This window comes from Pyrus communis, chromosome 2, assembly GCF_041283825.1.
Source record: "Pyrus communis isolate YQ-2024b chromosome 2, ASM4128382v1, whole genome shotgun sequence".
NCBI classification, from domain to species: domain Eukaryota; kingdom Viridiplantae; phylum Streptophyta; class Magnoliopsida; order Rosales; family Rosaceae; genus Pyrus; species Pyrus communis.
In genome coordinates this window covers 28884946-28907229 of record NC_142566.1, presented here as the reverse complement: position 1 = coordinate 28907229, position 22284 = coordinate 28884946, and the positions used below count along the sequence as shown (strand labels likewise).

The following is a 22284-nucleotide window of genomic DNA, read 5'->3' as shown; positions in this document are numbered from 1 at the left end:
ACTTTTAAACTTGTCAAATAATATAAGTACATAGTTTGAATACAAATATTCATTTCAAAGGTAAAAAATTGAGCGGCAACATAACTACCAGGATGATTTATTGGTTGGAGACAAATTTTATGTTCGTATTACGTTTTGAGTTTGACTTCTGACGTTGGTGAATTACATGATAATGATTAGGAGACACAAAAATACATCTATAAATCTTTACAACCCAAAAATAATGGACTGCCGATGAAGCGATCTGATACCCTTTTTGAGGAAAAAAAGAATAAAAAGAAAAAGAGCGGCAACATAACGTCCAAAACTGTTGCTTTCCGGTAATGTTGAACTGGTTTACCGTCCAAGCCCCCATTTCAGAAGTCAAAGTCCATTAAGGAAGGAAAACAGGTCAAAATTGGAAACGCAAAAAACCGAACTTTCGAAGTTACCCTCGCTTTCATGGACGCTCGTATATAAACCGGGACCTTCGCAAAATTCCCAATTTTATTCTGTCCTCTCCCGAAATCAATTTTTTCATTCTTTTTCTCGTAGAATTTTCTCACGTTCGAAGAAAACACAGGTATGTTGATAGTTTTTGTATTTATTTACCGCAGTTCCCAAAAAATTTCGATTTATCGATTCGATTATTTCGGATTCGATGGTTTTTATTCGATTTGAGGGTTTGGTCGAATTTTAGTTGAATACTGATGATCGAGTATCCCTTTTCCTGATCCATCGATTTGTGGGGTTTTTTTTTAAAATATTTGCTTTAAATTGTTGGTTTTTGGGATTTAGGTACTGGTAAAGCAAATGTCTTTGGTGGGATTTAAAATTTGGATTTTAGTTCGATCTCTAACTGTATATATTCTTTTTTTTTTTTTTTTTTTTTTGATAGAACTGTATTTGTTCTTTCATTCATAAATTTTGATCCTTTAATTTATTTTTTTTATTTGTATTGTTGGAAAATTTTTGAACTTTAATGGAATTATTCATGAGCTAAAAAAATCATGATCATATTGTTTTTGTTGATTAATTTGAACCAATTGTTGTTTGGATTGATGGGTTGTTGGCAAATTGAATGAGATTTTGAAATTTCTAATTTTTTTTTAATGGGTTTGATTGCAGAGAGGCATTGAAGATAATCGAAGATGTTAGAACAGTTACTGATATTTACTAGAGGAGGATTAATTCTCTGGACATGCAAAGAGCTTGGAAATGCTCTTAAGGGATCTCCAATCGACACCTTGATCCGATCGTGTCTTTTGGAGGAACGGTCTGGTTTAGCTTCTTTCGATTACAATGCCCCTGGGGCTGCTTACACGCTCAAATGGACGTTCCACAATGAGCTCGGTCTTGTGTTTGTCGCTGTTTATCAGAAGATCCTCCATCTGTTGTACGTGGATGAACTGCTTTCGATGGTGAAACATGAGTTTTCGGAGATTTATGATCCAAAAAGGACAGTGTATGCTGACTTTGATGAAACTTTTCGACAACGGAAGAAGGAGGCTGAGGCTAGGGCTGAGGAATTGAAGAAGTCGAAGCGGGTGGGTAAGCCTGTGAACAACAAGAAGCAAGGGCAGGTGCAGAAGGGGGGACTTGGAGGAGACAAGAAAAAGAATGAAGGTGGTTTGGCAAGTGACGGTGGGGATGATGATAATATGAAAGGCCGTAAATTGGAGAATGGGATCTCTAACGGTAATCACGTGGATTTCAAAGAATCTAATGGTACTGCTAACGGAAAAGAAAATACTAGTTCCAATCTTGGGGCTTTTGATGTAAATAAGCTTCAGAAACTTAGATCTAAGGCTGGGAAGAAGACAGAGAAAACAGCTACTGTTGATAGCAAGAGCTCCAAGGCTGAGCCAAAAAAAAAGATAACAAAGAAGAATAGAGTTTGGGATGATAAACCTCCTGAGTCGAAACTGGATTTTACGGATCCTATGGGTGAGAACGGAGACAACAATATTGAGGTCGTGGCAGCAGATCACGGTGAAAGTATGATGGACAAAGAAGAGGATTTCAGTAGTGAAAGTGAGGAGGAAGAGGAAGAGGATGTTGGGAAGGAAAGCAAACCTGGTAAGCAAAAGAAGGGGTGGTTTTCATCCATGTTCCAGAGGTAAATCTTTTGGAAACCTATGATGTTCGTTATGTTAAAATGACTATTTGAGTTGGTGAAAATAACTGCTATTGAAATGGCGCAACACTTCAAGTTTCTCTTTTTCTCAATAAATCTGAAATGGCTTATGTTTCCTTGTATTGTCAAGCCAGTTTTGTCAGACTGTTAGGTTGTTGCATAATTTTTATGCCTCTTTCGCTTGTTTGTATTCAGTATTGCTGGCAAGGCGAACTTGGAGAGGTCTGACCTGGAACAAGCTTTGAAAGCTCTCAAGGATAGGCTCATGACCAAGAACGTGGTATGCTCTTGTACTATTTTTTTTCCCATATTAAGCTGAAGTTCGTTTTATCAGTAACTTCCAAGTTTTTTAATTGATGGTACAAATACAATCCTTTTCAATATTTGTCACCTGATGCTACAGTACTTTTGATCTTATTGAGCCATCTAATATGATTTTGTGCTGTTGCATTACTAGGCCGAGGAGATAGCTGAGAAGCTTTGTGAATCAGTGGCAGCTAGTCTTGAGGGTAAAAAGCTGGCTTCTTTCACAAGAATATCTTCTACTGTGCAGGTTTGTCAGTTTAATTCTCTTCATTCCTCCAATATCCTGTCTGCCAGTTTGGCCTTTATTTATTATTTTTGTCAGGCTATAAGACTAATATTGGGCATGTATAACTTACTGTAGACTGCAATGGAAGATGCTCTTGTTCGTATTTTAACTCCCAGGCGCTCTATTGATATACTGAGGGATGTGCATGCTGCCAAGGAACAAAGGAAGCCGTATGTCGTCGTTTTTGTTGGTGTCAATGGAGTTGGGAAATCTACCAATTTGGCTAAGGTTGAGCTGAATTCTTTTCTTTGTAGTATGTACATTAAGGCATGCCTTTACTGAGTGGTTTTATTAACCAATTGCACCTTGCAGGTTGCTTATTGGCTTCAGCAGCATAACGTCAGTGTCATGATGGCTGCCTGCGATACATTTCGATCAGGAGCTGTTGAGCAGCTGCGTACTCATGCACGCAGACTCCAGGTATGATATTATTGGATTCACATTCACTTAGGAATGGCTGCCGGTTCATTGGATAAAAATAATTAATTTTCTGTCTGGACCTAACAAATAACTTGTAACCAACCTTCCATTTCAGATCCCTATTTTTGAGAAGGGATACGAGAAAGATCCTGCAGTTGTGGCTAAGGAAGCAATCCAGGAGGCCACACACAATGGTTCTGATGTGGTTCTTGTTGATACGGCTGGTCGTATGCAGGTACTGTGTTTCTAGTTCTATAGCGTGTCATGTTATTTTGCTGTGTTTTGTGATTTTTTGTTTGTTTTTAGTAATTTATAAATAATTTTTCTTGTATGCCTTTCAGGATAATGAGCCATTGATGAGGGCACTGTCCAAGCTTGTCAATCTTAACAACCCAGATCTTGTCTTGTTCGTTGGAGAGGCACTGGTTGGGAATGATGCTGTTGATCAGCTTTCGAAGTTTAATCAGGTTTGAACTCCGTATTCATATTCTCGGTTTTTTTTTCTAGTATTGTCCAATTTATGTTTGTTTCTGTATCATTATTTGCTTACTGGCTGGTTTCTGATTCCACTGTCCCTGTTCCTGCAGAAATTAGCGGACCTCTCAACTTCGCAAAACCCGAGACTGATAGACGGGATATTGCTCACTAAGTTCGACACTATTGATGATAAGGTTAACAAGCATTTTTAAACTGCAAGTACTTATGAATATTATTGCAATTTTGGCATGTTTCGATTTTTTTAATGATACATCAACTGAATTTACGTGTTATGGTTTAGGTTGGGGCTGCGCTGTCCATGGTTTACATATCTGGAGCTCCGGTCATGTTTGTCGGGTGTGGCCAGTCGTACACTGACCTCAAGAAGCTGAATGTGAAATCGATCGTGAAGACGCTCCTGAAATGAGAGACGTCGAGCTGCCCAACTTCATGATTCAAAGCATGCTGCCGGTTTATGTTATGAACTCTCTGTCCTGCTGTTTGCTGCTGTACCTTTAATTTGTATTGTCTCTGCTTGATCGACCCTAATATCACTGTGGTGGTGTTGAAAACTTTGGAGGTGAATCAGTCCTTTCGGCTGTAATTTAATATCAGATTTATTAGATGCTGTTCTGTTCAAGTTGCTCTCTTCTCTCCCCCTCTCTAGAAATATACCCCAAATTATTCATCCAAAATTAAAATTCTATGGTCTTCGGGAGTATTGAATACTGCGGATTTTTCAATCGTTAGATTTTTTATTTTTGTTATTCAACGTTTTTGGGAGTATAAAACTTGTCCTATGTTCAGACTTTCAAGTTTCTAAGTACCGAGGAACTTTAGACCATTTCCAATGGAATGTCAAACTCTAACTGTCAAACTACAATTGAACTGTTGTGGCAATCTAAAGTTTTATGTTAAATTTTGTGTTCTTCCGATCAAATTGTCAACTATTATATTCTTATTTAATGTAGATTTTTAAGCGATTGTATTTATTAAAAAAAATTGTTGAAACAAAATAAATTTGACGTTGAGGGCTTCAAATCCAGTCAGCAAATAATACTTCGGTTGGTAACATCCCCACCTAGAATTTAACATATGCTTAGAATATGCTCTTGTCCAAGTTGCTCCTCCTTTTCTCCCCTTCTCCCTAAGAATGCCCCAAATTCTTCATGCAAAATTAAAATTCTATGGTGTTTGGGAGTATTAAATACTCCGGATTTTTCAACCGTAAAAACTTTAATTTTTATTATTCAACTTTTTTGGCAGTATAAAACTTATCCTATGTTCAAAAGAGAGGCTTTCAAGTTTCTACGTACCGTGAAACTGTAAACTCGTTAATGTTACGCTACAAGAACACCGCCAATAAACTACTCAAGCAATACAAATTTACTCCTCAAATGGTTATTTTGTTGTAATTTCAACGTAAAACAGGAGATATCAATTTAACATTTGGAGAAAAATTTAAGTGTACTGGAACACGACCTAGTATACTAAGTGTCATAATACAATTGATTATCAAATTTTCTTTTTAAGTTTCTAACTAATTATATTGTTATACTTAATGTAACAGGTCGTGTTTCCAGCACACAAAAAATATCTCCTAAATTTGGTGGCTTTTTCAGGCTCCTCCACCAATCAAGAGGGGTTTGCAAGTTTTTGGGCATTGTCCTTAGATGCCCAGATGACAATGTGCACCCCACTATCATTGCAGCTTTTGTTTTTGTTAAAAATGGTGATGGCATGGTGATGAAGTGGCTAGCTAGGGTAGGGCGTGTAGCTTTCATCCAACCAGGCCATCGTGACGGTGGTTGGCTCCGAGTGTTACTTTTGGTCTTAGTGTCACGAGATGGCTCAAGAGAAAGAGAGAATATGTATGACTTTATTGGTAGTTGCCAACATTAGTATTTGTATTTGAGTATGTGAAGCTTGTGCGTTAATCTAACTTTTTAACCAAATAATTGTGCACCGAGTGGGACACTAGTTCGGTTAAGTTCTTTTATGTGCCTTGAGTGAATGATGACTTAAAATTCAGTGTAACTTCGTGTATGCTTGCCTAAAAAGTAAATGAAATTGAAATAGAAACTAAAACGATAAATAAAATGTAATCATTTCATGATGGAGTCAAGATTACAAACGTTCACAAAATAAAATGTAGGCTAGTCTTACCTTAATTTTCAAAACTTCAAGGTGAGGCGAATGTGAAAATAAATAGATTGAACGATGATTTAAGTACGACTGGGTGAGGATCGGTAGCATGGTACTGATCTTTCCCTATTTCAATATATTTATTTTATTTGAGTAACCACTATTAAATTCAAAGATCATTAAAATTAGGTTTTAAATCGTTGATTACAAATGTTTAAATATGAATTATAATAGATTCTCCCCAGAAAAATATATTTTGAAAAATATAAATATGATAGTTTGTTGTTATGGCATGAGAAATAAAAAATAAATAAAAAGTACAAAAAAAAATGAAAAAAAAATTGAAAAGGAAGAATCGGTATGATGATAGCGACTGATTTGAGGTTCAGTTGCTACCTTGGCAGCAACAGTTCCAGTTTACAATCGGTAGTGAAATATCGATCGTATCATTTTCTATTTTCTTTTTCCATTGAATTTTTTTTTCTTCCTACCTTACTTTATTTAGATTCAAATACCTTTGAATTTATATTTATATCCTTGTTTTCGATTGTTTTGACATGGATTATAAGAAAATGCATTTTTGTAGAACATGAAGATGATAGTTTGGTGCTAAAGTCGTTGATGAATGAAAGAGCTTCGGTCTTTATGGCACCCTCTAGAAAGGGCAAGTCATAAGGGAAAAAAAAGACAAAAAAAAAACATACAAGAGTGGTTTATAAATGTCCCACCTTCGGCAACAATGTTTTGTCCGGCCAACCATGGTTGACCTCTGAAATTAAAACTAAACTTTACCCCTATTGATAGCGGCCTATAAATGCCCACCCCTGGCACGAATGCTTCGTGAAGGCAACACTCCACTCGTGGGATTAAAACAAACCCCTACCCCCTACAATGCCCTTCCCTTGGCACCAATGGTTTGTTTAAGCAACAATGGTTGATTCGTGCGATTAAAACTGAACCTTACCCCACATTGATAGTGGCTTATATATGCTCCACCCCCGGCACCAATGCTTTGTGCAGACAGCCATGGTTGACCCGTGTGCCGAGCCCGTCTTGTTTTTCATGTCGTATTTTTGGAACGTCGAGCCATCTCAGTTCCCGCGCGAATCCTGTCTCATTTTGTGTGCCTCATTTTCCATGCTCGGAGCCCTCTCTACAATTATACAAAACCTTGACTAACTCTTCAATCAACCCAACTGCTTTTTAGCACAAACCCAATTGCTCTTCAACAAAACTCTCTTGTTAGCTTTTCAGCTACAATCTCAAAGCCTTCCTTCGAAGCAAACACTGCTTACAATCCCTAAGATACCAAACTTTTTACAGCTCAGCTTACATTACCCATTAATCAATTTGTGTATTAATTTGCTTGTTAATTGAATTTTACCAATTGTAATTAATATTAGGCATACAATGACCCTGGCTATAGGCATACAAAATCATAGATTCATTTACCTTGTAAAACAAGTAATGAGAGAGGCCCTTCGTATATATATGGATATAATTTGAGTTTTGTGCCTAATTAATGACACAAAGTCATAATTAAAAGGGTATTGAATTTTTTTTTACTTGACTAGTCCTTTAATTTTCTTAATTATTTCGAAAAAGATATTCAAAATTTGAATACAAAATGATGGGTACAAATTTTGAGTAACCGGTTCAACCTACGTCTGCTTGATTTTAATCTAAAGTTGAAAAGTTATACCACTCATCATAAATACATAATCTGCAGTTTTATGATCAAATTGAATGTAATCACACTTATTCGGAAGGTAAAAAGCCGTTTCAGATTTTTCCTCTAAAAATTGATTTCATATTTACAACCCAAGATTGCAAACCAAAAGCCCCCAACACCAAACTTTAACGCCTATATATATACAAGAACCACTGTATCAGAAACCCTAAAACTTGAAAAATCATATAGCACAGAGGCAACAATGGCGTCCTCAAGAAAGATTGGTTTTGCAGTTTTGTCCTTTGTCTTCGTGTTATTTGCTTTCTCCGAAGCCAAGGACATTCTGGTTGGAGATAAGGACATTTCTTGGAACGTTGATTCTGTCAAGGCCTTGACTCAGTGGGCTGAGAATAGACGATTCAGAATCGGTTATGTTCTCAGTAAGTTTCTCACCTTTAAATCGCCATCAACCTTCTGTTCATATCTACTTAAAACGAAGATGCCACTGTAGCGCTATATTAAGTCAATCACTTACTTTTATGCTCTTAAAACTTTCTTACTCAATAACATATGATAGACTTGGAATAGCCTTCGTTGATTGAATAGTGATCATTTTTTGAGTAATTTTTGGTTCTTGAGAGATATATTTACCCTTTTATTTATTTCTTAGATCACGTTGAGAGGGGATTGTATTCCGATTGTATACTATAATCTGCCATTTTCCTTCGCTTTTGTGTAATGATATTAAAAACTTAACACAAAATAGTTATCAAACGTTCATAAGTGTGATATTTTTATTTTGGTGCATGCATGCAGAATGGAAAAAGGAGGAAGGGAGGGACTCCGTGGTACAAGTGACAAAGGAAGCCTATGAGACCTGCGACACATCGAAGCCAATCAAAGCAGATGTGGAGGAGATCACGCTGGACAGGTCAGGACCATTCTACTTCATCAGTGGTGTTAAGGAGCACTGTGACAAAGGCTTGAAGCTCACGGTGGTGGTTCTGACGGAAAAACATAAATATGGTTCGTACTCTCCGCTGCCTGCTCCGGCTGCACCGCCGTCCAGTAATGGTGCTGCCCCTGGTTTCAGTTTGAGTGCTGGGTTTATTGCGGTTGTGGCGGCAGTGGGGATGGCTTTGATTTGAGTGTGAAAGTTAGAGATGTTAAGTTTGATTAGCAAAAAGTACTTCGTCATTTGAAGTTATGAATATGTATGTTCTAGATAACATTTTTATTTATATATCATATTTTGTTATATTCACTTATGGATTGATGAACTTTTCTTTGGTAGTTCAGATTTAGGGTTCGTTTGGGAAAAATTAAGAGACATATTATTGAATTCAATCTTTTAGTAAAAATGTAATTTAACTTTGAAAAACCATTTGTATTGCTTTTTCCAATTCTTATCACACTCATCTAAACTTATGTGAAAGATCTAACTACACACTTTGGAAGTACTTTTAAAATGGTTAGATCTCATTTGATGAAAATATATTTGGTACCAATTTTTAGAAAAAATGAAAGTAAATTTTAGAAAAACACTTGGAAGTACTTCCTACAAAAAACACTGAAGCACCAATTATGTGCTTATTGCATGAAATGCTTTTGAAACCTAATAACATTCTCTTATGAAAATTCTATTCACTATCCCATTTTTATCTTCCACACATCCTTATAAAATTTTGTCCATTGATCTTCTATTAATTCGATCCGACGATCAAAAAATGAGAGGATTGTGTGAGAAGTAAAAATAGGTATGTGAAAAACACTACTCTTCTCTAAAAACATTTTTAATCGTTTTAAAATTATTTATTTAAAAACACTTACAAACACGCCAATAAAAACATTTTTAGCAGAAAGGTTTTTCCCACACAAACAATTCATTCCGGAAACGACATCGTTTACCCGGAGCAGCGGAATTATTTTGCTGGCGGACTTGCATTGGAGGAACCATTTTATCACAAACACAACACGAAAACACGTGGTCGTCGAAACACTCTTCTTCCTCTGCCGCTATCTTTGCCGCGAAAGCAGTCTGCTTTCACGGATGAATTGCAGCAGCTCTCGTACCTTCTCCCATGGTGCCGTAGCTTCGTTTCGCGGCAAAGGAATGGACTTTGTCTCTCCCAAATTCGTGACCTTTGGCGCCTCCTTCCCTGCAAAATCAGAATTCCTGAATTCCTACATCCACCCGGCTCTCACTTCCCTCGATTCTTTCCGATTTCAGGTACCAATCCCATTCGTTTTCACAATTAATCAATTGGGGTTTCTGTAAATTTATCATTTTCAATTGGGGTTCTGTAAATTTAGCATTTTGATTTCAATTTATTTAATTTTAGCAGCAGGGTGGCAATGTACTCCAGGTTTCAGTGAAGTCGAGAAGTTCGAAATCGTATGCATTGGTGGTGAGGAGTGATCATCGCTATCCCCAGAACTCCGACTTTCTGAAGCACTATTCGAAGAAGGAGAAGAAGCCGTATCCGGTGCCCATTGTGGAGCTGAGGCGGGCAGCAAGGGAGAGGCTGAAGAGCAACAAGGGCAAGCCTAGAACGCCGGTTCCACCTCCCAAAAATGGCTTGCTTGTCAAGACCCTTGTGCCCGTTGCATATGATGTGTACGATGCGAGAATTACATTGATCAACAATTTGAAGAGGCTTTTGAAGGTGGTTCCTGTGCAGGCTTGCAGGTTAGCTCTTGGAGCTTTCTTGATTTGGGTTTTATGGATTTTTTTTTTTAGATTTAGAAGCTTTTTTTAATTGGGATTAATGGTGTTTTTTTTACTATAGGATCTTTTCCGAATTGGGTTTAATGGAGTTTTGTAGCTTTAGGAGCTTTTTCGATTGGGTTTATTGGATTTTTGTAGCTTTAGAAGCTTTTTTGAATAGGGTTTAATGTAGTTTTGTAGCTTTAGGAGCTTTTTTGAATTTGTTTTAGTGGAGTTTTGTAGCTTTAGGAGCTCTTTCAAATTGTTTTAATGGTGTTTTGTAACTTTAGGAGCTTTTTTGAATTGCGTTTAATGGAGTTTTTAAGATTTAGGACCTTTTTCAAACTTGTTTAGGAAGGAAAGGAACAAGCATCAATGGAGGGAAGTTTTGCTCATTAAAATTTTGAACTTGTGCAGGTTCTGTAATGAAATTCACGTGGGGCCTGTGGGGCATCCATTCAAATCATGCAAAGGTGCAAATGCTAACATTCGTAAGGGTGTTCATGAGTGGATACCAAATGTGACCGTTGATGACATATTCTTACCGGTTGAAGCTTTCCACCTCTACGATCGGCTTGGAAGACGCATTCCTCATGAGGAGAGATTCTCAACTCCTAGACTTCCAGCATTAGTTGAGCTCTGCATCCAGGCTGGGGTCGATATCCCGGAATATCCCACTAAAAGGAGAAGAAAGCCAATCGTCCGAATTTCAAAGAGTGAATTTGTTGATGCAGATGAAAGTGAGCTACCAGACCTGGACAATGAAGGACCCAGGAGACCAGTTTTGACTGAAATACTAGATTCGGAGGTAATAGCTCCTTCTGATGAAGAAGAGACAACTTTGCTTGCTGAGGAAACACTACGAGCATGGGAGCAGATGAGGAGAGGAGCCAAGAGGCTGATGAAGATGTATCTGGTGAGGGTTTGCGGGTATTGCCCAGAGGTGCATGTAGGTCCTAGCGGGCACAAGGCTCAGAACTGTGGGGCCTTCAAACACCAACAACGAAATGGGCAGCATGGCTGGCAGGCAGCTGTGCTCAATGACTTGATACCACCAAGATATGTGTGGCATGTTCCAGATGTGAATGGACCGCCATTGGAGCGGGAGCTCAGGAACTTCTATGGGCAAGCCCCAGCGGTTGTCGAAATGTGCATTCAGGCGGGTGCTGCTGTGCCAGAAGAATACAGACCAACCATGAGGTTGGATGTCGGGATTCCCTCCACTATTAAAGAAGCTGAAATGGTAGTTTGATGAGTTGAGTTAATCTTTGTCCCCCTCTTATTTTCAGCACAATGTAAATTGAATGTAGAATATCGGAACAGGGAAAGCTTCTTGCAGATGATTAGTGTGTACATCTTACTTTGCTTTTTCATCCCAAAAGGATGATTTAAAAGGAAGAGTACTTCAGTCACCTTTCTTCTTTTACCTGAGGACAAATCTGACAATATGTAACAATTTACTATCTCAACATGTCGTCTGACCCAAAAGCTTTTATTGAAGCTTCAAAGTTCTTATATACATCAGTTGAGGAAATGGAATGGTTTAATAGGATACCGATTTTGATCTCTTTGTATGGGATTGAATAAGTTCTGTTTTCCGAAAGTTGTGTACTCTGTGTGAAGGGAGAAGAACAACGAAATTTTCAGGGATGAGAGTCAGCCTCCATCTCAAGTATTGAAAGCGATTAGAACCATCAGGTCCAAGAATCAGTTCAGTGCATTTGAAGCACTCCTTTGTCAAATTTTCAGGAATGCAGCATTGTTTCTGGTTTGATTGTCTGTTCACCTTTACAGTTTTTCTGTGGCTTGGTTCTCTCGGGATGCTGCATACAGCAGCACTGCAGTGTTTTACTCTATACTTGTCGGGTTTTCTATAGCCTCCCAGCTCTGCTTTTTAAGGTCAATTTTCTGGTTTTCTCGTACGGCTGCTGTGTTCCTCTATCCATCAATGCTGCTATGCAGTTTATTGTTCCGTCTTTTGGGATCTTAGTTCATTGTATTGCTTTGCTTTGGTCCCTTGTGCATGGTATGGTGCAATTGTACCAACAGCGCGAAGGGAGAGTGCTGCAAGTGCAATCACTCCCTTTATTGAGCTATCCCAAGTTCAGGGAAGACAGCTATGGATCGTAAGGTGAGGATATTTGGAATGAAAATTTTGACACATTTAGCATTTTTCGCGTCGTTGGACGGGTCAATTAGTTGACCCTTAAAAAGTGATTAGTGGTAATTAAAACCACATACAGAGAACAATCCTATTACTGCTGCTTGAAAAACGGTTGGACACCCTAACTTGTTACACATGTATGCATTCTATTTCTTTCAGATCCCCACTTCATTCTGTCTACAAGCATACATAACCACCTCAGCACGCAGACAGACAGTTGAACAAAACAAAGAGAGACAGAGAAACCCCGGGACAGCAGAGTCTTTGTTCAAACGAGGAAAACGAAAGCTAGAGGAAACTCGAAGTCATGGCACATCAAATGAAGGGTCATTCTCCAGCACAGCATTCATCGGAGATACTCCATCAGTCTAAGAACGCCCCCTTCTGCCCGATGAAAATGGCGATCGGAGGCTTTGCCGTTGTTGTCACCATCGGTTACTTCACCTTGTACAGCAAGAAGAAGCCGGAGGCAACTGCGTTGGACGTTGCCAAAGTTGTGTCCGGAACCGCCCATCATGACAACACTCACCCCCGCAAATAGATCACCAGTTCTCAGTTCCATAACTGACAACTCCTATTTTCTTTCATTCTTTTTTTCTTACAACAAGAAGATTTATATTTTCCTGCCTTATATACATTTATTTCATAGAGATTCAATGTGAAAACGGAATGTTGACTAACAACTATTGACTACCTGACGGACTCCCCTCCTGTCTCATATACATTTATTTGTGGATGGCTTCTTTTTCATTTTTTGAAAGGAAAAATCTTTGTTGTGATGCTTTATGTGACTAGTTAAGAACAAATAAGATGTTGCAGGTTTCAAGCCTTCAAGGTCAATGTTCTTCTTGTAACTATGTATTCATGTGCATGAGAAAATAAAAATGTGTAGAATGAATTGACACATAGCATATATCGAGATTCATGGTTATTAAATTTTTAGTTAAGGATTTAATGACTAAGAATTCAGCGGTTATGAATTTTGATCATTAATTTGCTCAAATCACGCTATAACCAACATTGATAGTGCTTATTGAGAAAAATTGGTACCATTATTCAACCTGAACGACTCAACCACATGACGTTGTGGTTGAGACACATAAAGTGTGGCCTGTCTCAAGCAGGTGAGGCCAAAATACAAGAATGGGGTAGGGTCAAATGTTTTTATTTAGATCCAAACAGTCACGTGGTCTGGTCATCCGAATCTAAGAATTCTCTCAATATGAAATTTCTTATAAACAGATGAATCATGTATTTTAGTCATGCCCAATCCTATGCAGATTATCAAAGTTTTCGTAATCAGCAACCCTAGTCGAAAATGGATTTTGGGAGTCGGATTAGATCGGAAAGGAGGAGAGATTTTTCAGCTAGCTCGAACACGAAACGGAACACTTTCTCTAATTGTATATTAACATGTGGTGTTCCGCCTGTGTTTCGGACAAAATGAAAAATCTTCCGCAACAAGAATATATGCCTTGAATTTCTCAGTCCACGTGACTCACGTGCTTCCCAAACTATAACCCCTAATCCCCGTACAATCACCGAGAGACTCAGCTCTCGGAAAATCCTTTCTTTGAGCCTCCATGGAAGTCGCTTTTCAACCTTCCCCTGCTCTTCTCTGTAATTACCCTCTTTCTCTCTCTGGGTTTTTTTTGGTTTTTCTAAAGAAAGTTAAAAACTTGAGCTAACATGTATGGTTACTTCCACGTATCAGGTCACAGACAATCGAAGCTTCCCTCAACGTCTTCTTTTTCGCCGGTAATTCTTTCATTTCTGAATTTATCCCATTTTTTCTAGCTGTTTTTCTTTGATTCCCATTCCTTTTTTTTTATTGGAAAGGATAAATTTGTAATCTTTGATTATGTTGGGAAGTTAGTAGATGGATGATTTGACAATTTCATCCTGTTTGTTTTGATGGGAAAAGATAAATTTTTATTCTTTAATTATGTTCGGAAATCAGTAGTTTGATGATTAAGCGCCTTTCAATCCGAATTTCATATGAAGAAAATGGTGCTCAAGAGTGCAGCTATGGAACTAGCTGAAAATTTTGTGATCTCAAAACTAGCTTGCTTGTTGTGATTGATCGTTGGATTCGACATTTAGGTGGTTGTAGGCAAATGACGGTGAATCACTGAATGTGCGTCAATCTTGGCTGTGTATATAATGTGCATTTTAAAATTATCGTCGTTGAACAGGCCAGTTCAGCAGGCTAGGCTTTCCTTCATCACAACTGTTGTAAACCATTTGGTGTATTGATGCAGAATAAAGCCTTTCACTTTGTTTAATTTAATCCCGTAGCGTAATTTTGCCAGTCATTTCTGTTGTAACTGCTATGACATTTTTCTTTGTAATGCAGCTGTTTGCTTATAAGGGACTCTCTATTGGGTGCTCTCCTCAAAGATGGCCCATTTCGGGAAATTTAAGTCGTTGTAAGTTAGGCTATCTTGGTATAATATGTCATGCGTGATTGGGTGCTGTCTTATAAGCAATGTACCTTTATGCGTAATTGAACTATATGGACTATAATATCTCATGCCTCTTTTGTTTTCCTTACTCAGCAGCTCATCATAGAGTGTTTTGCATTCGAAGGCAGAATGGTGGATTGTCGTGGTGTGACTTTGATGCAAAAGAGAAGTTTGGAAAATCATGTTATGATATTAGATTGCATAAACAGCATAGGTTGACCAGGTATACAGTTGTACGATCTGCTACTGGTGCCGACTATCCATTTCCAGGTTTCTCTAACTAGCATTTTTCTGTTATAAACCCCTTCTTTAGCAGCATTACAAATCTAACTGGCTTACGCATTGTTTTTTCTCTAAAGTGCAGAACTAAACATGGTCTCAAAACTGAGGGGGATTGGCTTTTTTGCCGTTACTGCTTTCAATGCCATTTATCTCTTTGTGCTGATGCTGATACTTCATCCTCTTGTTCTGTTGTTGGATCGGTACAAAAGAAAAGCTCATATTTTTATTGCCAAGGTTTGGGCCACTGCTACTGTTACACCATTTGTTAGGATCAAGTATGAGGGACTGGAGAATTTGCCTTCTCCGGATACTCCTGCTGTGTATGTTTCCAACCACCAGAGCTTTTTAGACATCTATGTTCTTTTCACAATTGGGCGACCCTTTAAGTTTATCAGCAAGACTAGCATATTTCTCTATCCCGTTATTGGGTGGGCCATGTTTCTGATGGGTGTAATTCCTTTAAAGCGCATGGACAGCAAAAGCCAATTGGTACTCCCTTTCCTTTGTGGTCATCTATACAAATATGGTCATTATCTAAACTATCGTTTTAAAGTTCTCTTTGCTTTTGCCTGTAGGAATGCCTTAAGCGTTGCATAGAGCTTATTAAGAAGGGGGCTTCTGTCTTTTTCTTTCCTGAGGGGACACGCAGCAAAGATGGAACATTAGGTGCTTTCAAGGTGAGGTCTTTTGGGATTCCTTGTTCTTTTGGATGATTATTTAGTTGTGAGAAAGTTTTTTAATTGGAACCTGTAATCGTTGCTCCATCTGTATAATTTATTCCTACGACCTCTTCCTCCCTTCTCTAAATATATATTGGGATTTTCTGATATACAGTTTCTTGTTCTTGTTGACATGCAGAGAGGTGCCTTTAGTGTTGCAGCGAAAACCAAGGTACCAGTAGTGCCCATTACCCTTATAGGAACTGGAAAAATCATGCCTCCGGGAAGGGAGGATATCTTGAATACTGGAGCTGTTAAAGTCATTATTCATAAACCTATAGAAGGAAATGATACAGAAGTACTGTGTAGTGAAACTAGAAACTTAATCGCTGGTGCACTTGATCGTCAAGGCTGATCTATCGACAGCCATTTGTTCTGTTTGGTTTCTATGGTTCGATACTTGGTCCTTTTTGTGGGATTGTAGAAATAGTCTGAAAGGTATGAATAATTTGTGGAATTACCCCTTTGCTTATTATATATACTCATGGCGAAGCTTATAAGATCCATCTCAGACTATATTTAAGTTTGATTGTCGCCTGTTTAGACTTGGCTCTAGTACAGATGTAATTCTCTTTTGGGAGACAGCATCCTAGAAATTTTAGCGTACCATGTGGATGGTTTCGTCTAGTTTTGGAGTCCGATTAGGTTCTGGTTCACATTGAAAGAATTGTTTAATGATCTTGCACTTGATGCTGTTCGGGCTTTGCTTCAGTCTAAATATTAAAAACATGCTTGGTCTCTTGTACAGATTTGAACTAACGAAAATTCTATTATTCTCCGGTGCAACATAGTAGAAAATCCATTGAACTTAACATGTTTTTGGTACTTGTGTGTTTCTGTTTCATTGTTAGGATGTGGATAGCTGATGATAGAGGACAATAAAACTGCATCTGAATCTGAAGCGATCGAGCATGGAACGTCTCTTTGCCTGAGGCTGTCCGTCCCATACTTTCAAACTTGCAAGCGCCGCGGCCTACAGTAAACATCTGCATCCCAACAGCCACAAAGAAGCGAACGGTTGGCCGGACCCCGGGTCTTAGCAGTTTTTGAGCAGTGTAGGCTTCAACTGTTTATTTTCTTTGGAGGGAAATATCCTCCCACGTTGATAATCTGAATGCCAATCCCATTGAGCTCGATGTTATATTATGTTCTTATATTTATATTGTACATCTTTGAATTTGGATTGGTGTGGTGGATGCTGCTAAGAATATAATTGCAAAGAAAAATATTTTGTCTTTCACTTTCACATGATCATTTTTTTACAATTATTTTTGTCAAACTGATCATTCCACTTAATGAGACCAAAATGATTTACGGTGTTTACGGTAACTATTTTTATTGATTGTCATTGTCAGTGAGGCCGGATCCTCTTTGTGAGGATCTTGAGAATTTGTGAATCGTGTCTGTTCATCGTACATCGTACATCGTGTGATCATAAATTATTTTAAATATTTTTATTTAAAAATAAATATAAATAATACTTGACAAAAACTGACTGCACAGTGTACGATGAATGGACACGATTCAATAATATTCAGGATCCTTACCAAAAGGATTTGGAGAGGATTCTGTTGGATTGTCACTGGTTAAGATAAGGAGTTAATATAAGGGAATTGTTATTAACACTCTTAAAATCTCATTTAGCACTTCAAACTTTCTATAATTAGAAAGAAAAATACACTAATGAGGAGTGTAGAATGAAATTTTTAGAATACTAATACCAATTTCCTACACTGTTGGCAAAAAAGTTTTTGAGATTAAAATTTATTAAATTCTAAATAAAAAAGTTTTTGAGATTAAAATCTATTAAATTCTAAAAAAAATGAAAAAATAAGGGATAATGGGGTTTTTCTAGTTGAGCTGCTGTCACTGTCAGTGCTCAGTAACAGCATTGACTTTCTTTCTTCGTTTTCTCCCTTTTCAATTCCGGTAAAGTACTCTCTCTCTCTCTCTCTCTCTCTCTCTCTCTCCCCTTCGTGACATCCTCCTCCTTCCGTTGTGCTCGACACCCAGTTGTTACATATACCCGTAGTCTCTCTGCCCGTCGCTGGCGGCAAGCAACGGAATAAGAATTTGACTCCTCCTGGTTTTACTGTGAGTTGCTTCTCTCTGTCTCTCTCTCTCCCCAATCTTATATGCTTTGATAATTTCTGCACAGATGATCAATTATACTACATGGGTTCTTCTTCTTCCATTAATCGAGGGAAATTTCTGTCAAAATATGAAATTATTGTAATTTAATTGCATGTCTTAAGGGAAATTTCAGTTCTTTTTCCACTGTGCTTAATCAAGTTTGTTGCTTTTGTTTTGGTTTAATTTTTTTTGAGGGGTTTCTTTATTAATTGGTTTCTGATGGATTTCTTAATTAATTTGGCCAGCGTCAGGAAACAGTGGTTTTTGGAAATCTATGGTTGTCTTGGATTTTCCCTGAATTGGAAGAACTTGGCTTTACATGATTGAGAATTCCTTAGAGATCCGGCTGTTGGATAATCTGAACTGAAAACTGTTTAAGACTCACAAAACAAAGGAAAACAGATTAGAGAATGGTGAAAATTTTGTATCCGAATCGCAGAATTGATTATCGAGAATCTGAACTGAAAACTGTTTTGACTGCTTAGTTTATGCATTGTTGACTATTATAGGGATCTGAGTTATATAACTAGCATTTTTTGGTTACATCGTAGCGATAAAACATTCGGTTTACTGTAAACCAGATTCTTATCTTTTTAGCATTATTAGGTTAATGAAATTGGTTGAGCACTTGGTGGGAAAGTGTTATTCGAAATTAGGAATTATTATAGATTCGTACTTCCCATCTGGTTGGTGTTGAAAATGCCAATCCTGTCAGATGCGAGATAGCTCAGCCACATGGACCTGAACATGATGACTTTGATGCTCATCGCTTTGCATTTAATTTGGATATTATTTTTGTTATGCAGGTGGAATTGATGTGTTTGATATAGTAAAATGTTGGATTGTGGTTACAACAAGTCACAGTACTTGGGAGGCCAGAGAGACAAGTTTGTTAGGTACAAAATGTGACTTTTCGTTGTCAAAGTTTGCAATTTTTTTTCAGGGCATCGAAGCCAAATATGAAGATCTGATTCTAGTTATGGACAATGATCTGTTACACTTCCGTATGACTAGTTGAGACATCATATCTGCCAAAGTTTTAGGAAGTATGTAGTCTTGAAATCCAATAAGTAGATAGCAAGTTGTCTAAATAAAAAATATTTTAGAAAAATTGTTTCAAGTAGATTGTATTTGTTTATAAGTATTTCTATATATTAATTTTGATTCATGTTTCATTATGTATGAATGAATGAAGATAATATTATAGTTCCTGGTCAGTATCTCATGCTTCCTTTTTGATGATGAAAAGCTGAACGTTTATTTTGAAACTAGATTTGGGTCATCTGGTAAAATGGCATCGAATGTTGTGCTTATCGGCAATTTTTTATTGATTTTCTAGGTTAGATGACCTGGACTGTAGATTATCATCACCTTCTGATTCAGGAGGTAGAAGTTGTGGGTTTAATATTGAACTAACAAGGGCTGCTCCTGCGAGGGATACATCTTTTAAAAGAGGAATGAAAAAGGGGTCTGAAGGACTTAAGTCAATTGGCCGATCACTTGGATTTGGGATCTCTCGTGCAGTATTCCCTGAAGATCTTAAGGGGTCAGACAAGAAGATATATGATCCTCAGGACAAATTTCTTCTGCTGTGGAATAAATTTTTTGTCATCTCATGTATTCTGGCTGTATCTGTGGACCCTCTGTTTTTCTATCTTCCAGTCATCAATACTTCATCAACATGTCTTGGCATAGATCGAAGGTTGGCTATCATAGCGACCACATTGCGGATGATTGTTGATGCTTTCTATCTTATTCACATGGCTCTCCAGTTCAGGACAGCTTACATTGCTCCATCTTCTCGGGTTTTTGGAAGAGGTGAACTGGTGATTGATCCAGCACGAATAGCCAAGCGATACTTACGAAGTTATTTCATCATTGATTTTCTTTCAGTGCTACCCCTACCACAGGTAAGAGTGTGTTTCCCTAAGTTATTCCACGTGGCTATACCTCTTTCTTATAGTTTTGCTCTTATTTTGTTTTGCCCTTTGGTTTCTATGTATCGTTAATTATTGGCATATTTCATTTATTTAGTAGAAGATCTGAAAAATACGCTGAAACGAAACTGGTAACTGTAAGCCTATATTTTCTTCTATGCAAAACTAAAAGGCTGTAATTGGTGCAGATTGTTGTTTGGAGGTTTCTTCAGAGGTCCAAAAGTTCAGATGTGCTTGCTACAAAACAGGCTTTGCTTTTCATAGTTTTATTTCAGTATATTCCCAGACTTCTTCGAGTCCATCCTTTGACTTCAGAACTGAAAAGAACAGCTGGCGTCTTTGCTGAAACTGCTTGGGAAGGCGCTGCATACTATTTGCTATTATATATGCTCGCTAGTCATGTGAGTACCTATTTTGTTCCTACTCTTGACTGCTTTTTTTTCCTTGTTTTCTTGCTTTATGTTATTCAACCTTTTTTTTTTCTTTGCGTATGAATATTTGATTATTTCCCTCTGAAGGTTATTAATCGTCATACATTAACATGGAAATCATACTTTTCTTTGGGGGCAATTATTATCTTTGCAGATAGTTGGGGCATTTTGGTATTTGTTAGCCTTAGAACGCAATGACACATGTTGGCAGAAGGCTTGTACTGAAATTGGAAAATCATGTGATAAAAAAATCTTGTACTGCGGGAACCAATACATTGCAACTCAGTCCAATGTTACTGAAACCATCTTATCAAAATGCACGGCAGATGACCAGAATACGTTCTTTGATTTTGGAATCTACAATTCGGCTTTATCATCTGGGGTTGTTTCATCCAATAAGTTCATCGTCAAATACTGTTACTGTTTGTGGTGGGGACTACAGAATTTAAGGTACTGATGTCATTTGAAATAACCAATGTTCCTGATCCTAGTCATAAAGTTCAATATGTTTTATGTGGTGGTTTTACGTAATGTTAGAAAACCAAAAAATAGTCACTGCCATTCTTGTTCCTCCGTCCATTGCACCTCTTGGGGGCTTTAAAGTTTTAGGTTTTAACAGCATTTTCTTTGGCTTCTTTATACAGTACACTTGGCCAGGGTCTTGCAACAAGCACCTATCCTGGAGAAGTTATATTTTCCATAGCACTGGCTATATTTGGACTGATCCTCTTTGCACTTTTGATAGGAAACATGCAGGTAAACTTGGGAGCAACAGTTGATGCTTATAATATTGCGTGAAAAGCAGAATATTATCTGATATTGCTAATATTCTGGTATTGTTACAGACCTATCTTCAATCTCTTACTATTCGACTTGAGGAGATGAGGGTCAAAAGACGTGATTCAGAGCAGTGGATGCATCACCGCTTGCTCCCACAAGACCTTAGGGAACGCGTCAGGCGATATGATCAATATAAGTGGTTGGAAACACGTGGTGTGGACGAGCAGAGTTTAGTTCAGAGTCTACCAAAGGATCTCAGGAGAGATATCAAGCGGCACCTCTGTTTGGCATTAGTGAGGAGGGTACGATTAGTAATTCTTTCGTTCTTTGTGTATATTTCTAGTGGTAATTACTTTCATACTTGTTGGTTGGTCCTCCCACCATGAATCATTCGATAAATTTCACTTTGCTGGTCATCGCAGGTTCCACTGTTTGAGAATATGGACGAGAGGTTGCTTGATGCCATTTGTGAGAGACTGAAACCAAGTTTATTCACAGAGAGTACTTACATAGTTCGGGAAGGAGATCCAGTTGACGAGATGCTTTTCATCATACGTGGTCGCCTTGAGAGCGTAACAACAGATGGTGGTAGGAGTGGGTTTTTTAACCGCAGTTTATTGAAGGAAGGCGATTTCTGTGGTGAGGAGCTTCTTACTTGGGCACTGGATCCCAAATCTGGTGCTAACCTCCCATCATCTACTCGGACGGTAAAGGCTTTAACAGAGGTTGAGGCTTTTGCCCTTGTAGCCGAAGAGTTGAAATTTGTTGCCAGTCAGTTTAGGCGCCTTCACAGTAGACAGGTTCAGCACACCTTCCGTTTCTACTCACAACAGTGGCGGACCTGGGCTGCTTGCTTTATCCAAGCAGCATGGCGCCGCTATTCCAAGAGGAAAATCTTGGAGCTTCGTCGTAAGGAAGAGGAAGCGGAAGCGGAAGCAGAAGCAGAAGCCTTGGGAGGTGCCCGCAGCAATGCTGGAGGTTCGTATAGTATTGGTGCCACCATTTTAGCTTCTAGGTTTGCTGCAAACGCACTTCGTGGTGTTCACCGGAACAGGAATTTGAAGAGTGCTCGAGAATTAGTCAAATTACAAAAGCCTCCGGAGCCCGATTTTAGCGCTGAAGGCGCTGATTAATTTGTGATATATTATATGACTGGTACAAGGTTGTTACAAACCATGTAATATACACAATTCCAGGTTGGAACTTGATGAAATGTTAAAATTGTATGTTTGATGTTTTCCATT

General features: G+C 38.1%; 4 protein-coding genes and 1 pseudogene across 9 annotated transcripts; all 5 read left to right on the top strand.

Annotated features, from left to right (window-relative positions):
* The first annotated feature begins 230 nt into the window (after nucleotides 1-230).
* Nucleotides 231-4245, top strand: LOC137746919 (uncharacterized). Its single transcript, XM_068486930.2, has 10 exons — nucleotides 231-562; nucleotides 1108-2098; nucleotides 2312-2396; nucleotides 2574-2669; nucleotides 2784-2936; nucleotides 3021-3128; nucleotides 3244-3363; nucleotides 3470-3595; nucleotides 3716-3799; nucleotides 3907-4245. The coding sequence occupies exons 2-10, from the start codon at nucleotides 1131-1133 to the stop codon at nucleotides 4030-4032; spliced, it is 1866 nt and encodes a 621-aa protein (XP_068343031.2). The 5' UTR covers nucleotides 231-562; nucleotides 1108-1130; the 3' UTR covers nucleotides 4033-4245.
* A 3439-nt stretch (nucleotides 4246-7684) lies between these two features.
* On the top strand, nucleotides 7685-8686 carry LOC137746845 (early nodulin-like protein 12 pseudogene; annotated as a pseudogene). Its single transcript, XR_015953146.1, has 2 exons — nucleotides 7685-7862; nucleotides 8239-8686. The product of XR_015953146.1 is annotated as an early nodulin-like protein 12 pseudogene (transcript).
* A 685-nt stretch (nucleotides 8687-9371) lies between these two features.
* LOC148698890 (APO protein 2, chloroplastic-like) lies at nucleotides 9372-11681 on the top strand. Of its 3 annotated transcripts, none has more exons than XM_088690130.1 (3): nucleotides 9372-9652; nucleotides 9768-10111; nucleotides 10547-11681. In XM_088690130.1, the coding sequence occupies exons 1-3, from the start codon at nucleotides 9473-9475 to the stop codon at nucleotides 11379-11381; spliced, it is 1359 nt and encodes a 452-aa protein (XP_088546256.1). In that variant the 5' UTR covers nucleotides 9372-9472; the 3' UTR covers nucleotides 11382-11681. The 3 variants fall into 3 exon arrangements, with proteins under 3 accessions (XP_088546256.1, XP_088546255.1, XP_088546257.1); XM_088690129.1 differs by having other exon boundaries at nucleotides 9765-10111; XM_088690131.1 differs by having other exon boundaries at nucleotides 9373-9652; nucleotides 9771-10111.
* A 2095-nt stretch (nucleotides 11682-13776) lies between these two features.
* On the top strand, nucleotides 13777-16999 carry LOC137748585 (1-acyl-sn-glycerol-3-phosphate acyltransferase BAT2, chloroplastic). Its single transcript, XM_068488752.2, has 8 exons — nucleotides 13777-13913; nucleotides 14008-14051; nucleotides 14650-14722; nucleotides 14852-15028; nucleotides 15123-15529; nucleotides 15616-15717; nucleotides 15899-16197; nucleotides 16611-16999. Exons 1-7 carry the CDS (start codon nucleotides 13877-13879, stop codon nucleotides 16112-16114), a joined length of 1056 nt encoding a protein of 351 aa, XP_068344853.2. The 5' UTR covers nucleotides 13777-13876; the 3' UTR covers nucleotides 16115-16197; nucleotides 16611-16999.
* Nucleotides 17000-17593: 594 nt separating this feature from the next.
* LOC137746765 (putative cyclic nucleotide-gated ion channel 5) lies at nucleotides 17594-22282 on the top strand. 3 transcript variants are annotated; one of them, XM_068486770.2, is made up of 8 exons: nucleotides 17594-17853; nucleotides 18699-18788; nucleotides 19232-19802; nucleotides 20018-20230; nucleotides 20415-20710; nucleotides 20905-21016; nucleotides 21106-21342; nucleotides 21463-22282. In XM_068486770.2, exons 2-8 carry the CDS (start codon nucleotides 18727-18729, stop codon nucleotides 22171-22173), a joined length of 2202 nt encoding a protein of 733 aa, XP_068342871.2. In that variant the 5' UTR covers nucleotides 17594-17853; nucleotides 18699-18726; the 3' UTR covers nucleotides 22174-22282. The 3 variants fall into 3 exon arrangements, with proteins under 3 accessions (XP_068342871.2, XP_088546251.1, XP_068342872.2); XM_088690125.1 differs by having other exon boundaries at nucleotides 17629-17853; nucleotides 18138-18788; XM_068486771.2 differs by lacking the exon at nucleotides 18699-18788 and having other exon boundaries at nucleotides 17629-17853.
* The last annotated feature ends 2 nt before the right edge of the window (nucleotides 22283-22284 follow it).

Coding starts and splice junctions, on each gene's coding strand:
- LOC137746765 (XM_068486770.2), top strand. CDS start 18,727: ATGTTGGATTGTGGTTACAACAAGTCACAGTACTTGGGAGGCCAGAGA. Junction 18,789..19,231: donor CAGAGAGACAAGTTTGTTAG/GTACAAAATGTG, acceptor TTGATTTTCTAG/GTTAGATGACCTGGACTGTA. Junction 20,231..20,414: donor TATATATGCTCGCTAGTCAT/GTGAGTACCTAT, acceptor TTATCTTTGCAG/ATAGTTGGGGCATTTTGGTA.
- LOC148698890 (XM_088690129.1), top strand. CDS start 9,473: ATGAATTGCAGCAGCTCTCGTACCTTCTCCCATGGTGCCGTAGCTTCG. Junction 9,653..9,764: donor TCGATTCTTTCCGATTTCAG/GTACCAATCCCA, acceptor ATTTAATTTTAG/CAGCAGGGTGGCAATGTACT. Junction 10,112..10,546: donor GTTCCTGTGCAGGCTTGCAG/GTTAGCTCTTGG, acceptor GAACTTGTGCAG/GTTCTGTAATGAAATTCACG.
- LOC137746919 (XM_068486930.2), top strand. CDS start 1,131: ATGTTAGAACAGTTACTGATATTTACTAGAGGAGGATTAATTCTCTGG. Junction 3,364..3,469: donor ATACGGCTGGTCGTATGCAG/GTACTGTGTTTC, acceptor TATGCCTTTCAG/GATAATGAGCCATTGATGAG. Junction 3,800..3,906: donor TCGACACTATTGATGATAAG/GTTAACAAGCAT, acceptor GTTATGGTTTAG/GTTGGGGCTGCGCTGTCCAT.
- LOC137748585 (XM_068488752.2), top strand. CDS start 13,877: ATGGAAGTCGCTTTTCAACCTTCCCCTGCTCTTCTCT. Junction 15,029..15,122: donor TGCCGACTATCCATTTCCAG/GTTTCTCTAACT, acceptor TCTAAAGTGCAG/AACTAAACATGGTCTCAAAA. Junction 15,530..15,615: donor TGGACAGCAAAAGCCAATTG/GTACTCCCTTTC, acceptor TTTTGCCTGTAG/GAATGCCTTAAGCGTTGCAT.